Source organism: Melanerpes formicivorus, unplaced genomic scaffold, assembly GCF_026170545.1.
Source record: "Melanerpes formicivorus ecotype bairdi unplaced genomic scaffold, bMelFor1.0.p_v2 SCAF_6, whole genome shotgun sequence".
Classification (NCBI taxonomy): Eukaryota; Metazoa; Chordata; class Aves; order Piciformes; family Picidae; genus Melanerpes; species Melanerpes formicivorus.
The window spans coordinates 17036737-17050198 of NW_027142358.1; the positions used below are offsets into that span (position 1 = coordinate 17036737).

General features: G+C 39.8%; 1 protein-coding gene across 14 annotated transcripts in view; it reads left to right on the plus strand.

Moving 5' to 3' along the window:
• Positions 1–13462, plus strand: part of ZMIZ1 (zinc finger MIZ-type containing 1) — a 361484-nt gene that overhangs the window by 226915 nt on the left and 121107 nt on the right. For all 14 annotated transcript variants that reach the window (XM_068139917.1, XM_068139913.1, XM_068139912.1 and 11 more), the window contains one exon: positions 2716–2821. In XM_068139917.1, the coding sequence (XP_067996018.1) occupies positions 2716–2821 (106 nt within the window). The remainder of the gene's footprint in view (positions 1–2715; positions 2822–13462) is intronic.

Sequence of the window (13462 nt, forward strand, 5' to 3'; positions counted from 1 at the left end):
AGTCCAGCTCTCCTGGACCCCTTTGTTTTTAAGGGCTTTATCCCAAGGAACCCTCTGAATTAGTTCCTTGAGTAACCCAAAGTCTGCCCTCCGGAAGTCCAGAGTGGAGGTCTTCTTGCCGCCCCTCTTGGCTTGACCAAAAACCAAGAATTCAATTATCTCGTGGTCACTGGACCCCAAACACCCTCCAACCACCACATCGCCCACCAGTCCTTCGCTGTTGGTGAAGAGGAGGTCAAGCATAGCCTTGCCCCTGGTAGGCTCTCGCAGCACCTGGGATAAGAAGCTGTCCTCCATGCATTCTAAGAACCTTCTAGACTGTCTCCTCTCTGCCGTGTTGAGTTCCCAGCAGATATCAGGCAGGTTGAAGTCGCCCATGAGAACAAGGTCCGGAGATCTTGAGACAGCCCTAAGCTGCCTGTAGAATGCTTCGTCAACATCTTCCTCCTGGTTGGGTGGTCTATAACAGACTCCAACCAGGGTGTCTGCCCTGCTGGTCTTCCCTCTAATTCTTATCCACAAGCATTCAACCCGATTGTCCCTAATCTCCATCTCAATGGCATCTAGTGCCTTTCTGATGTAAAGGGCCACCCCTCCACCCCTTCTTCCTCGCCTGTCTCTCCTGAAGAGCTTGTAACCATCAACTGCAGCGCTCCAGTCATGTGAGTCGTCCCACCACGTCTCTGTGATGGCAACTACATCATAATTTTCCTGCTGCATCAAGGCTTCCAGCTCCTCCTGTTTGTTACCCATGCTTCGTGCATTAGTGTACGTGCACTTCAGCTGGGCTGCTGGTTTCACCTCCGACTCTAGCTTGTCATCCCCAGACTCTTGTCTGAGAGGACTATTTTCAGCCCCTTCCCCCTTCGAAACTAGTTTAAAGCCCTGTCAATGAGACCCGCCAATTCCCTACCCAGGATCTTTTTATCTTTGGGGGACAGTCCGTTCTCATATACAGTGATCTTTCCCCTTCTCTGGGACAGACGTACTCTATCTGTTGCCAGCTGGCCTGGTGCAGTAGAAAGTTTCCCAATATCAAAAAAAACAAAATTCTTTTGACTGCACCAGCCTCTAAGCCACTTGTTAACTATAGCTGCTGACTACAACAATCAGATTAACAACAATCAGATGCTTAAATATAATGTGATCTACCTAGTAGGAAATGTTTTTTTATTTTTTAAAAAAGTTGCATTTTTTAATCACACAATATTCCATTTTTCTTCTCTAAAACGTGAAACAGAAGATAAAATGGAAGGTGTGTTCTAAGGTTGTGTATGACTGTACTGATTAGTTCAGTTTTTCATTTCATTTTCCTGAAGCTCTCTACTCAATGCTTGGATTGAGAGTTAAAATAAAAGTCAGGGAGAGGACACTCCCACTTAATTCAAAACATGTGAATCTATAATTTCTAAATTAATAGGAACAATAGAAACAACAAAAACCAACTCGGGAACTTTATTAATGCTAATTCTTCCTTAAGAAGTTGATTCAGTTCTTTCTTATTCATTATGGAAAGTGAATATTGAAAGAAGTTCAGAATAGTAAGATTCATGTGGTAGTTGTGAGATAGTGTGGCAGAGTAATGCATTTATTTACCATTTGTAGGTTATCACATATGTTGTTTTTTCACTTTGTCCTATATTGCTCCTCTTTGTGAGGACGCAGCCCAGGACCCAGGTAGTTGCAGTGTCATAATTTTGGAAAGAAGTTTTCAGATGGAAATAGGGATGGGAAAATTATGTTTTCTTGTATTGTAAGCTATTAGGATAGGAACTTTTTTTTCCTTCATGTGAAGAAACAATGTTCTGTTTCTTGTGGAGTTCCTTTGTATTGTTTCAATACAAAGCAATAATGGCAATTTGAAGAAGAATCTATTTTATCTGTGTCTCTGACTCCTAAGTCAACCTGTACCACTAGAAGGCAATATCAAAGCTCTGCTGTGCATAATTTCAGCCCAGTTTGCCAGAATAATCACAGTGTTGTGTTTATATTATGCTGATTTTCACAAGGATACATTCTTGTCTGAAAACTGTCTTACTGACCTGGAGAACTTGTTGACTTCTTTTCATTCCTTAATCACAATCTTTGCTTGCCTAGTTTTGCTAAGTCCTTCTAGGGTGGTAAAAAAAAAAATAAAATAATCTCTCCCTATTTAATGTATTTGGTAAATACTTCTCATGCAGGCTTATTGATTCTAAATCTGCAGAAAATGCGCTTCCCAGTACAGTATTGTTGAAATGCAGCAACTGTGACACTGATCACAGCGTAGTAGAACGCTGCCCGGCAGTATGGAGGAGGGCATTTTAACCTGAAAGACTTGAGCACTGCTCTTGAGAACAGGGCCAGAAACTGCTTGTGACACAGAGAACAGAGACTTAGAAACATCTCATCCTGAAGTCTGAACTACAGTAAAATGCATTGTGTATGCTCTTTGCCTACATTTCCCTAGCATTATTTCTTCTGGAAAGCACTGTCTCTCCAGCTTCCTTTCTTCTGGCGAGTAGTCAAATAACCAGATCACCAGAAGACTCGTATTTTCAGCTTGTTGTGCTTGTACTGGAAACCGTTGGGAGGGCAATTGCCTTATACCGTGTTTGTACTGTGGCTATCACAGCAGATTCAGTTTCCTAACATTAGTGATCATAAGCAGGTTAATGTAACTTTGCAAAGTGCTCAAGTAACCCCTAATGAAGTTTTCTCTCTTTCCCTTTGCAGGTGGTTAGTCGTGTGGCAGCTCAGCAAGGATTTGACTTGGATCTGGGATACAGGCTACTGGCAGTATGTGCAGCCAACAGGGACAAATTCACTCCAAAATCAGCTGGTAGGAAAAGTCTTTTGTTGGTGTATTACTGATTCTTGGATGGCTGTATTCTGAATAAATGCTACCTGCGACTGTCTGGCATGCTTTAAAAACCAAAACTATATTTGGTGGTAAAAGTGCTGCTGTTGTTAGCATTTCAATGTCATGCTGTTTTGGGGATACATGACTTCAGAAATCTGTATTTTCTGCAACGAGTGCTATTCATTGCCTTGTTTGATGTTGTGGATGAAATGTTACTTCCAGAACCACGGATGTTCAGTAATTTCATGGTGGGAATGAACACACTCAGGCCCCTCCATCTTGGTAAATGATTGATTTTCTGTCATGTGTCAACCACTAAATCTTTCACATTCATTCTGCAGACCTTGATAGATCTGTTGCAAAGTTTTTATTCCTTGACTGCATGTGTCTCTGCAAACAAGTACCACAGTTCCTTGTACGTCTAGTTGTTAGCTTTACAATTTTGAGCCAAGACTAGGTGGCAATGTTGTTGGCATAGTATTAAGTAGCCAGTTTTCCAGCATTTTGCAGCAGTAATCTGTTATGGGGCTGTGATCAAGTAGCAAGATTTGATCATGATGCACGGACATTATTTCTCTGTATAGTAAAAGCAGAAAATGCACTTCAGGGGCTTTCTGCTTCTCACGTGTTTGATTTAACTGGAGCATTTAATTCTGGTTCTCCTTTTCTTAGCTGATGAATGTCAACATAATGTGCACTGGCTTGGAAAACAGGCAGATAACTGTTCTATTCCAGACTGAGCATGGATAACTTTTCTGTTTAGTGCTAAACTGGTATGCAGTCCCCTTTTAGAATATCAGAAAAGGTTATCTTCTTCCAAACCAATAATTTGTAGTCTACTGTTTGGGTGTTAAAATTCCTTTTCCTGTTCCTTTTCAGATGTTATTAGCTCCAAGCTTCTTTTGTTATGCCTATGTTTTGTCCCAAGTGCTCTAAGCAGTTCCTCCTGCAGAAGTGGCTTTCACACCAAGGCATATTCACCAGACTTACTGATTTATTTGTTGTATGGGAAGGGATGGTCAATTTCACTAAATGTTGAATAAAGCATTCCATTTTCATCTGGGAAAACTACAGGGAAGATAAAACATTCCACTGATCACAGACAATCTATTTTTTTTTTTTCTGAATTTCAAGTAGGTTTCTCTAATAGTTAGCTATCATATCTCTTCTTGATTTCTTTTGTTTGCTTGCTTTTTGTTTTGTTTTATTTTGTTCTTAAAGAGGATTTCCAGCTATGTGTGCATTAAGTGAGACATTAAAACCTCATTTCCTTCAAAAAGATACCTATTACAAATAGTCATACCCTCTTTCTTTTCAGTTCTTCCTGAGCTATGCCTCTATCAATGTGTTAGTGAAGGTGAGGTTGTGAGTCTTAGGAACTGTAGCACTTTTCCTTTACGGCTTGGATGAGAGGGTAGTCTTGAAAAACTGCTGATCTGTCATCTTTTCCTAGAAAACACCAGTGTCAGTGTATGATTTCTACCAGCAATTATTTTGGGGGAATATATGCTTTTTTTTTACAACTGATTACCCTAGGAATCTGTTTTCAGTCTTTGCATTGTTAATTGATACAATACCTGGAAAGCTGGGAATGAGAATATGTGCTCTTCTCTCAGTGTGTTCTAAAAACTTCTCAGTCCTTTGCTCTGCTTCGTGTTTCCCAGTTGCATATACAACTAATTTATTTCCAGTGATTATAAATACTTGGGATTAGTACTACTTTAGTTTCATCATGTATGCAGTTGTTTCACCAGTTATTCCAGGAAGTTAACCGTGTCCATCTACACTGTGCTTTGTAGCGTTCTTACTGTCTCTGTTAAATACTTAGACTTGGGGCATACCACAACATATTTTGTGAAAATGAAATAAGGATATCACATTCACATATGAAGTGTGAAAGCTGCATCATTGAACAGGCAACTTGAAAGACTGACTAGCCTGGATTAACGATGTGATGTCATTCCAGACCATCCTGACTGGTTTTGAAAGGATTAATTTCCACATCTGAGTGCAGTAACATTTTCTGATTTCAAAAGCAACAGTGGCTCTGCTCCCTCATTCATTGTTTTATAAAAATGTTGAGATTGTCCTTTGCTTCTTTTTTTGTTTCCTGTTACATCTATTGAAAGACACTTTCAACACTTTTTCCAGTCATGTTGCCACAGAAGTCCCCTGATGTAAATCTCAAATGGCATTATTTTAATGAATAAATGTTTATTTTCCCCTTCCTCCTGGCTTAAGGGGAATTTACAGTGGTTTGAATTTGTTCTTCCAAGTATGATTTTAATGCTACCATAGGGATTGCTCTGGAAACAGTTTTAATACATATTGTTTAGGGTCTGACATTGAGATGGAATGAATATAAATTAAAACACTTTTAAGTAGGCAAACACTGAGGAAAACATTTGCACCAAATCCTTTCAAGAGCCATCCACTATTGGTACCTCTACAGCTTAGTACAAGGTTTGTTGACTGATGTTCTGCAGGCTGAAATGCCTGGAGTGGCCTGGCAGTAGTGGCTGGCAGGCTTTGCAGCTCTGCTGTATGGAGCAGGTGCACCACCCCAGTCTGATGTCCCTCTGGTCTGTTGGTTTGCAGAGGCAACTGAACCAGTGCAACTGGTAGTCCAGCTCTTGTTCACTGGCAGTTCCCATCCTCAGCTTGCTCAAGGACCTGTGCTGTCAGAAGAGGTTTTGCTTGGACTACTTGTTTTTTGCAACTGGCCCCACACTATTTCAGCCTAGTTGGTTTAAAACGTTTTGGTGGTAGCTCCCTGCTAAATTGAAGAGATTGAGGAACGATTACAGGAGCTGCAGATGGCAGATCAGAGTACAGTTAAGAGTGAGGGGGGAAGCAGAGAGAGATAAGAGGCTGGAGCCAGGTGTGACAGAAGCCTTCACCGGCAGTGCATCCTCAGCTTGGGGAAAGCAGGGGAACATACCCCAAGAGCTGTTAGCTCCTTAGCACTGCCCAACCAGGACCTTTGGTGTTGCTGACAGAGTGTTGGATGCCCTGCTTTTTTGTTTTGTTCTATTTGACCACTAAGGCAGTTAGCTAATACAAATTGTTTTGGAGAATGCCTTGAAGGGAGACCTGTGTGCCCTGAAACATATTTAAAAGTTGTCACGTGGGCTTTTAAATAGTAATGATGATTTAATGACTGTGCTTTTTGTCTTGGCTTTCTGGTGTTTGTACCTGAAATAATAGCTGTGCCCCTTTTATTCTTCTAGCCCATGCTGCTGCATCTGGGTTGCTGCCTCAGGAGAAGCTCAAATACAGTGTTTCCCACACTGGAGACAAATGACAAAGCCTTTAAAAGTATATGTGTCTCTTTCGGTGACAGCTACTCCCCAAACCTTCCACGGCAAATTCCTTTGCCTTGTTGTGACACCTATAGGGAACGGCCCAGCAGGCTAGCTGATGGCTCATTTGCTTTGAAACTGCAGCAACCTCAGTAGCTCTTACTGTATGAGCACAGGGGTGTTTGCATGTGCCTGTTTCATTTCCTTAAGCCTGAAAAATACCTTCTTTCTGAACAGTGCTTGTTTAGACCTATTCTGAGCATATTAACAGCTTTTGTCCGTCTCATAGAAGATTCTGAGTGATTTGTTAGCTTTGTTTTAAGGTCAAGAGAAACAGTTCACCAATTTATTAAAAAAAAAAAAAAAGGAAGAATTTTCTGTTCTAAAATACGGGGCGGGGGGGGAGGGGAGGAAGAGGGAGAGGTATTGAGAGTAAAATACTTTATTGAGCTATTGAACTTCATTGCTCTTGTAGATACTTTTGCTTTTGTCAGGAGGCCAAGCTGAGGCCTGACAAGGAGACGACAGGATGAGATCATACAGGGAGCTTTGTCAGAAAAGGACATTGTTTGGTGTCTCTGTAAAGAGAGAGGGGAAAGGAGCCTGAGGGCAGAACTGTGCAGAAGAGGTACTTTAGCAATCACTGAGAAACTACAGCAAGCAAATGCTGTGATAGCTTGGATGGGCAGCTAAGTGTTAGATATTTGATAACAGAGACAGCAACCCCTTTCTGATATTGCTTTGTTTTCAGTACCTTAGGCTCTGGCTGATAAGCTTTTGATTTTGCTTCTCAAGAGCAGTATTACTTAATAGTCTTAACTTTATATGAAATGTTCTGATATTTAAGGGTCTTTAGCTTTCATCATTGTAATGTTAACTGTAAAATAATGACTGTTTATAGTGGATATTATACCAAAGCTGTGAGTAAATTGGATCTTAGGTTAACAAAGGTGTTTGCAGTGAGAGTACTGGCAAATGACGATGTTAGAAAGTCACTGGACAAGATACTGAGACCTATGGCATGACATGATCAGGGTATGTAATCTATTATGGTCTACTGCCTTGTTTCAAGCAATATTATAGATTAAGCAAAGTGTAGCTTTGTGTATTATCAAGTCAAATTTACAGAAATTACAGAAGAGGAAAAACCGAGGCTGCAGTATGAAAATGAGGAAAAAGGTAGAAAATAAGGATAACATCTAGATTATGGAGGTCTGTAAGACTAGATGAACATTTTGCCTTCATTTCCAGTAATAATGTTCACATTATCTGTGGAGACATGGCAGAGAGAGGCAGCTAAAAGAATTACAAGCACAGAATGGAATTTACTGCAGCCAAAGCTTATGGCATCCCTCCAGCTTGAAGGGACTAAATGATCGACGTGCCTGAATTTGGAAAGGAATAGCATACGAATTGTCAGTCTCATGTCTCTCACCAAAGATTTTCAGAAAGTCAGTCAAGTCAAAATGGTCTCATACTGACTGGAGAAGAAATACAAATAGTGCACACAGACTTGGGAAGGTGTCTGATAAGAATGAGGAGACAGCTGTAAGAAAGCAGAGTAGAAGAGCTTGGCTTGGGTTGTGCATGAAATGAAATCTGAGCAGAGTTGTAAAATATGTAAATACTAAAAAATAAAAAAACTGTAACCAAGAAGAGCAATGAGTCCACAGAATGGTGATGGCACAAAAATATACAGGTGTGAATTGAATAAATCATCAAAAATATATGGGAAATTCTGAACTGTTAGGGCAGCTGCATTTGGAAAAGGTTTTCAATTAGAATGACTGCAGAGAGGGAGCGAATGGAGGAAAGGAAAACAAAAACTAAACTGCCTTTTAAAGGATAAAAATAAACATATGGAACTGACTGCATAATGTGGTTCTTGACTAGTTGGAAGCTAGTTAAAAACTTTTGTCTATGTAGTCCTATATTCTTGCTACCTTGCTATGCTTGGTGCTCAGAGCTAAGTGTTCTAAAACTGTCCACTTGACACTTTTCATTAAAATAAAGACCTCATTTTCTTTTAGCTGTTACCTTCTGAGACACCTTTTGATGCAGAAGATGACTGCATTCCAGGTGATCTGTAGGTTTACTTTCCAGCTCTTAGCACAGGTTCTGACTGTGTGCTGTCCTACACTTTGCTCTCTGTTTTTGTAGTTTTCTATTTTTGAACCAAGGATAATATACACCTTCCATCTCTCTTTTGCTTGTCTGGTTTAATTAAATTCAACATTATGCAGGACAGAAGCTACCTCTTCCTCTGTAGCACAGGGAAAGCATGGTTTTTGCTGGGACACTTATGCTTAGTTATTGTGTGTATAAAATAATTCTTTATGGAACATATATTGGCAAGATATGCTTTTATTGCAACTAAGACTTTCTTTCCTAAAGATTTATAGTATGTGTGCTACAGAAAAATGAGTAATTGATTGTTATTTCATTCAGATTATGGGCTTAGTTTCATTTGTTTCTGTGTTTCTCTTGACCAAAGGGGAAGCACAGTCAGTACTGTTGCTTAGTGGCAAGCACGCTAATGCATGTCTGTAGCGTGTGACAGCCACATTCACACTGACTACCAAAAAGGGAATCCCACAGAAGACACAGTGGACTTTGGCCATTTCTCTTGCCTGTGAGTTTACTCAGAGCAAAACTGTAAATGACCTGCAGTTTGGGAAATTATATTCTGTATTGTGAGCCTCTGTGAGGTTGGCTTGGCACATGTCAGACATGTCAGGAGTCAGCTGTCAAGCAAGGTGGAGCATATAAAGAGCCCTCAGAATGAGAGATCTCATCCCCACTGGGGCTTACTTGTTTGAGTTGCTTTGTTCCCTTCCTGGGAGGTGTCTGCTGGGTTACGCATTTGGTCTTCCTTGTACTCTTAGAAGAAACATAATTATACGTGTGCTGGACTGCCATTACTTTCCAGTTGAGAATTCCTCTTCATCTTTAATGTGAGTTTTAGAGCCTCATGTCTATGTATTATTTTGCTGGAATGGAAATTGACTGAAGTTTTGGCATTCACTTCTCTGTTGTGCTTTTCAGTACTGATCTTTATAAGAGAGGTTGCACAGCTGAGCTGCTGCTTCTTTATTCCGTACAACCAGACTATCAGATGGTTTATCTGTCCTCTTTTCTGATATTTGACAGGTCCTTGTTACCATGGTACTGATTCTGACTTTGACAGATGTAGCAATAAAACTCTGTTGCCAGGTTGGCACCTGTTTGCACTAATGCCTATATTGTAGCAGTTAGGAAAATTGCAGATTTACAGCAGCAAGCTAGCTCTGCTGCTTTCTTAGTCTGTGGCTTGAATTTTCACGAGGCTGGTACTTACCCAAATGCTTACTGTGCTGTGGATTTGAGGTGTAGAGTGAATTTGCTCATCATGCATTTCCAGGCCAATACATTTTCCTAGTGTATACAACACACTTTCACTTGGACTGAAAATATCATTCTCCAGACATTTCTTTTGATTTCTATCATTGTTACCTGCCTTCTGCTTCAAGGATCCTATAGGTGCTGAGGGCAATTGAAATTTGGTGATAGAGACAGAGATGGAGATAGAGCTTCATCTCGGTGTGAACGTTGAAGGGTTTTTTTGTTTTGAGTAATGTATCTGTCCCTCTGAACATGAGGTAAGTCACAGATGGAAAGGAAAAAGGGAGGCAGTTATGAAAGCATACATATATTCATGGGAGAGAAGAAAGCAAACTCTTCAGAATGGCATTTGCCCTTTCCAGGTTACCTTTTCTCAGCTTACAGCATGCAGTCCTGAATGTGTTACCTTTTGAGCTGCAGTGCATCCAAATGTACCTTCCTGTCACTGCTCTTTTATCAGCCTGTGTGTCTTGGAGGCATTCAAAGAAGTTCACGAGGAGTCCAACTACGAGAACAATAACAAAACAACTTTCATGGGGATGGGTGGCTTTTTTTTGCTGCTGGAGGGCTGAACAACTGAAAGCATAGATTGTGTGAACAGATCAGATCATCACACTCCAGGACAGCAAGTTCACTTCATAAATTCAATTGAGATTCCACTGGCCAAAATTTCAGATCCATTCTAATTCCTGCAGGTTCATTTGGGACGTGGTGTCCACCCTTCAAGCATAGCTCTTGCTCTGAGTACTCTAGAGATGACGCTCTGTGAAACACACTACTTAGTAGACAAGATGTTGTCTATAGTTTTTCTCTTTAAAAAGAGGGATTTCCATACTTAGAAGTCTTACAAAGTTTTGTCTTTTCTAATGCTCATGTTCAAGTACACTTGTTAAGGTATGCCAAAAGTAAGGTATTTACCTAAGCGATTAAAATACATTCATTTAAATATCAGTTGAAGAATAATCAACAAATTATAAACATTCATCATCATAGGTTACTATAATTTATATTAGTCTTTGTGCCTCTTCATGAGAAGGAATTCAAGGAGAAAGATCAGAAAGTACCATAAAATTAATTTAAAGAGAGTTAAGTGATGTGTTCCCAAAACAAATGCAGTATTGTTCCTTAAAATGTGTGTTATTTTTCTGAGCCGTTCAGTAGAGGTTACTATGTTCATGTTTGATAAGGCTCCTAGATTGTTTCCATTTTATATGTTCTTTTTGTCTCAACTTACATGTTTCAATAACGTGTAAAGCAAACCATCAAACTGACTTTCCTCTGATGGTTTTATTTTTGCATAGTCTAATTGGAACTGCAAGGGTATTTGTGTCATTATGAATCTTTATGAATATCCTAATAAATACATTTTTTATGTGTGACACATCTGGATATGCTAAATCATGCTTTGTAGCAGTTGCCAATAGCACATGACTTAACAAATAAATGGAAGAAATTTCTCAAAGAAAAACCCAAAAACCCCAACAAAAAACCAAACCAAAACACCACCACCGAATGTCTTGAAGTTCAGTAGCTGAGTAATTGCAGAAAGGTGTGTATATGAGACTAGAAGCTTCAGTTCTTTTGAATCTTGTTTCTGTGAGTTAAACCAGAGTTTTGAGAAAGTCTGGATGTCCAAGAAACAAGTCAATGATGGTGAATATGTCTCTGCTTGTGTAAGATGTCTCCATTGATGTTGTTGGGGCTGGGGCTCATGGTGTGCTGGAAGGAAAAAATGTCAAGTATTAAGATGCCTGGATATTTTGCAGTCCTAAGGAAATCTTGACTCTTTTATCTGTCTGTATAGTAGGTATCTCTGTTGTAGCTGTGCTTTGTTGTTGTGAATATCTGCTTTATTCTGTGCACTGTTACAAAGAACCAGTGTTTCTTTGTATTTTGTATAAACAGAGTATCTGCTTGACTTGAGAGATTCACTGTCATCAAAACTTAAAGTAGTAGCATTTCATATAGAAAGTTAGCTTCTGCAGAATTTGTAATCAAACCAGTAGTTAAATGCAATCCTCTTCAATATATCCCTTAGTTCTTTGAAACATGCCTGCACTTGACATGTGCTAGGGTAACTTTTAGTGGACAAGAAAAGTTAGATACCTTTAAATACAGTCTGTGTGTTTTCCCAAAGCCCTGTTTAGGGCCCTGTAGATTCAAACCTGCAGCCACAGACACCAATCCCTAGTTTCTGGTTCCTAGCCTGGTTTAAAATCTACAGACTCAAATGATGTTAATCTTGTTCACTCTGGAAGATACTGTCTTTCTATCATAGGGGAAAATCAAATTATTTAGTGTATTTACTACAGAAGCAATTTCAATTAAGGCAAAGAACTAGAGAGACTTCTCAGTGTGAAAAATGACTTACGGCTGGTCTAAAATGAGATTGGGAGATGTAAATTGATGGAAACTTAGAACAGTTGCTGTCTTCCACTGGGAATCCTGGAGTGGTCCTAGTGGTCCTTGAAAAGCCAGATACTATTGCAAGCAGTAAGGGAGTTTTGCTTTAGAGGTCTTCTAGTATTACAGCCAAATGTTTGTTTTAAATCATTAGCAGTAACTACATAACTGTGAATTGACCAAAAAAGCAACAAGATACTGGAGTTGTCACCATTGTGCTGTCTTGAGAGCAAATGCAAAGACTTCAGTTAGATTTTCATTAGAACCAAAATTGTATGAGCCTCCTTTCTCTGTTCTGTTGCAACACCTAGTATGCTTTACAGGGCAGTGAATTGTTTTTAAATTCTCATTTTAAATTTTATTCAACTTAGCAAATTATAAGACTAATACCCAGCATGAGCTTCACTGTGAGCTGGCAAAGGGCTAGACTGATATGGTTTAGCAACTGCCAGAACAGAAGAAAGACAAAACTTTCTTAAAAAAAGAAAAGAAATTGTTTTGTCTTTGTTCAGAATGTGGAAAAATCAGTCGATAAATATGGAGTCTTTAGAGGAAATTCTGTGTTCGATTCTTTGCAGCCAATTGCCTCTACCACTGTGAACTGGGAGCAACAAAGCAGTGGCAGTATTGTATCACAGCTGCCACTCAAGGAGTCCCCTTCCTCTGCGCTGCTCTCAGTAATATCAAGACAATTGTGTGAAATGGTGTGCTAGGCTTGGGATCTGGAAACTGATCTGCATTTTACCTGTTTTGTATACAATCTTTCCTTATGTTCACCTGGAACCTTCCCTGCTCCAGCATATGGGTTACTGTGGGAGAGCCTGAATCTTAGGGTAAAACCAACATTTTTTGGATGAAAAATCTAGATGTGTCCAGGGAAACCAAATCATATGCTAATGCAAAATCCAAAGTAATGGGAATGGGATAATGACGTTTTATGAGGTCTGCAGGTAATAATGTGGCAAGTGCAAGTTAATAAGTGAAGAGTAGTTTCACAAATAAAAACACTAGGTAGGTGCATTTTTTCATACATCTCATTCAACCCCATATGTCAGCCTGTCTTAGCAAACTAAACACCTTGAAAAGAATTGTTTTAGTTCTGTCACTTAAAGCATATTGCTTTAATAATCCAACTGTTACGTTCTAATTCTGTTCCTGGGTCTCCAAGTGCACTCATTAAGTAGATGGACTGTTGATTGCTTTATATCATCAGCTTTCTCTTCAGTGTAATTTGACACTGGATATTTTAAATTTTTTTTCCCAATATTCTTTTGAAAGCAGAACTTCACATGTGTACCAACAGTTCTTGATTAAAGAAGGCTGGGGAGGGACTTCTCAGGATATCAGGCAGAGATAGGACTAGGGGGAATGGAATGAAGCCGGAGGTGGGGAGATTCAGGCTGGATGTGAGGAGGAGGTTCTTCACCATGAGAGTGGTGAAACCCTGGAATGGGTTGTCCAGGGAGGTGGTTGAGGCCTCATCTCTGGAGGTGTTTAAGGGCAGGCTGGATGAGGCTCTGGCCAGCCTGATCTA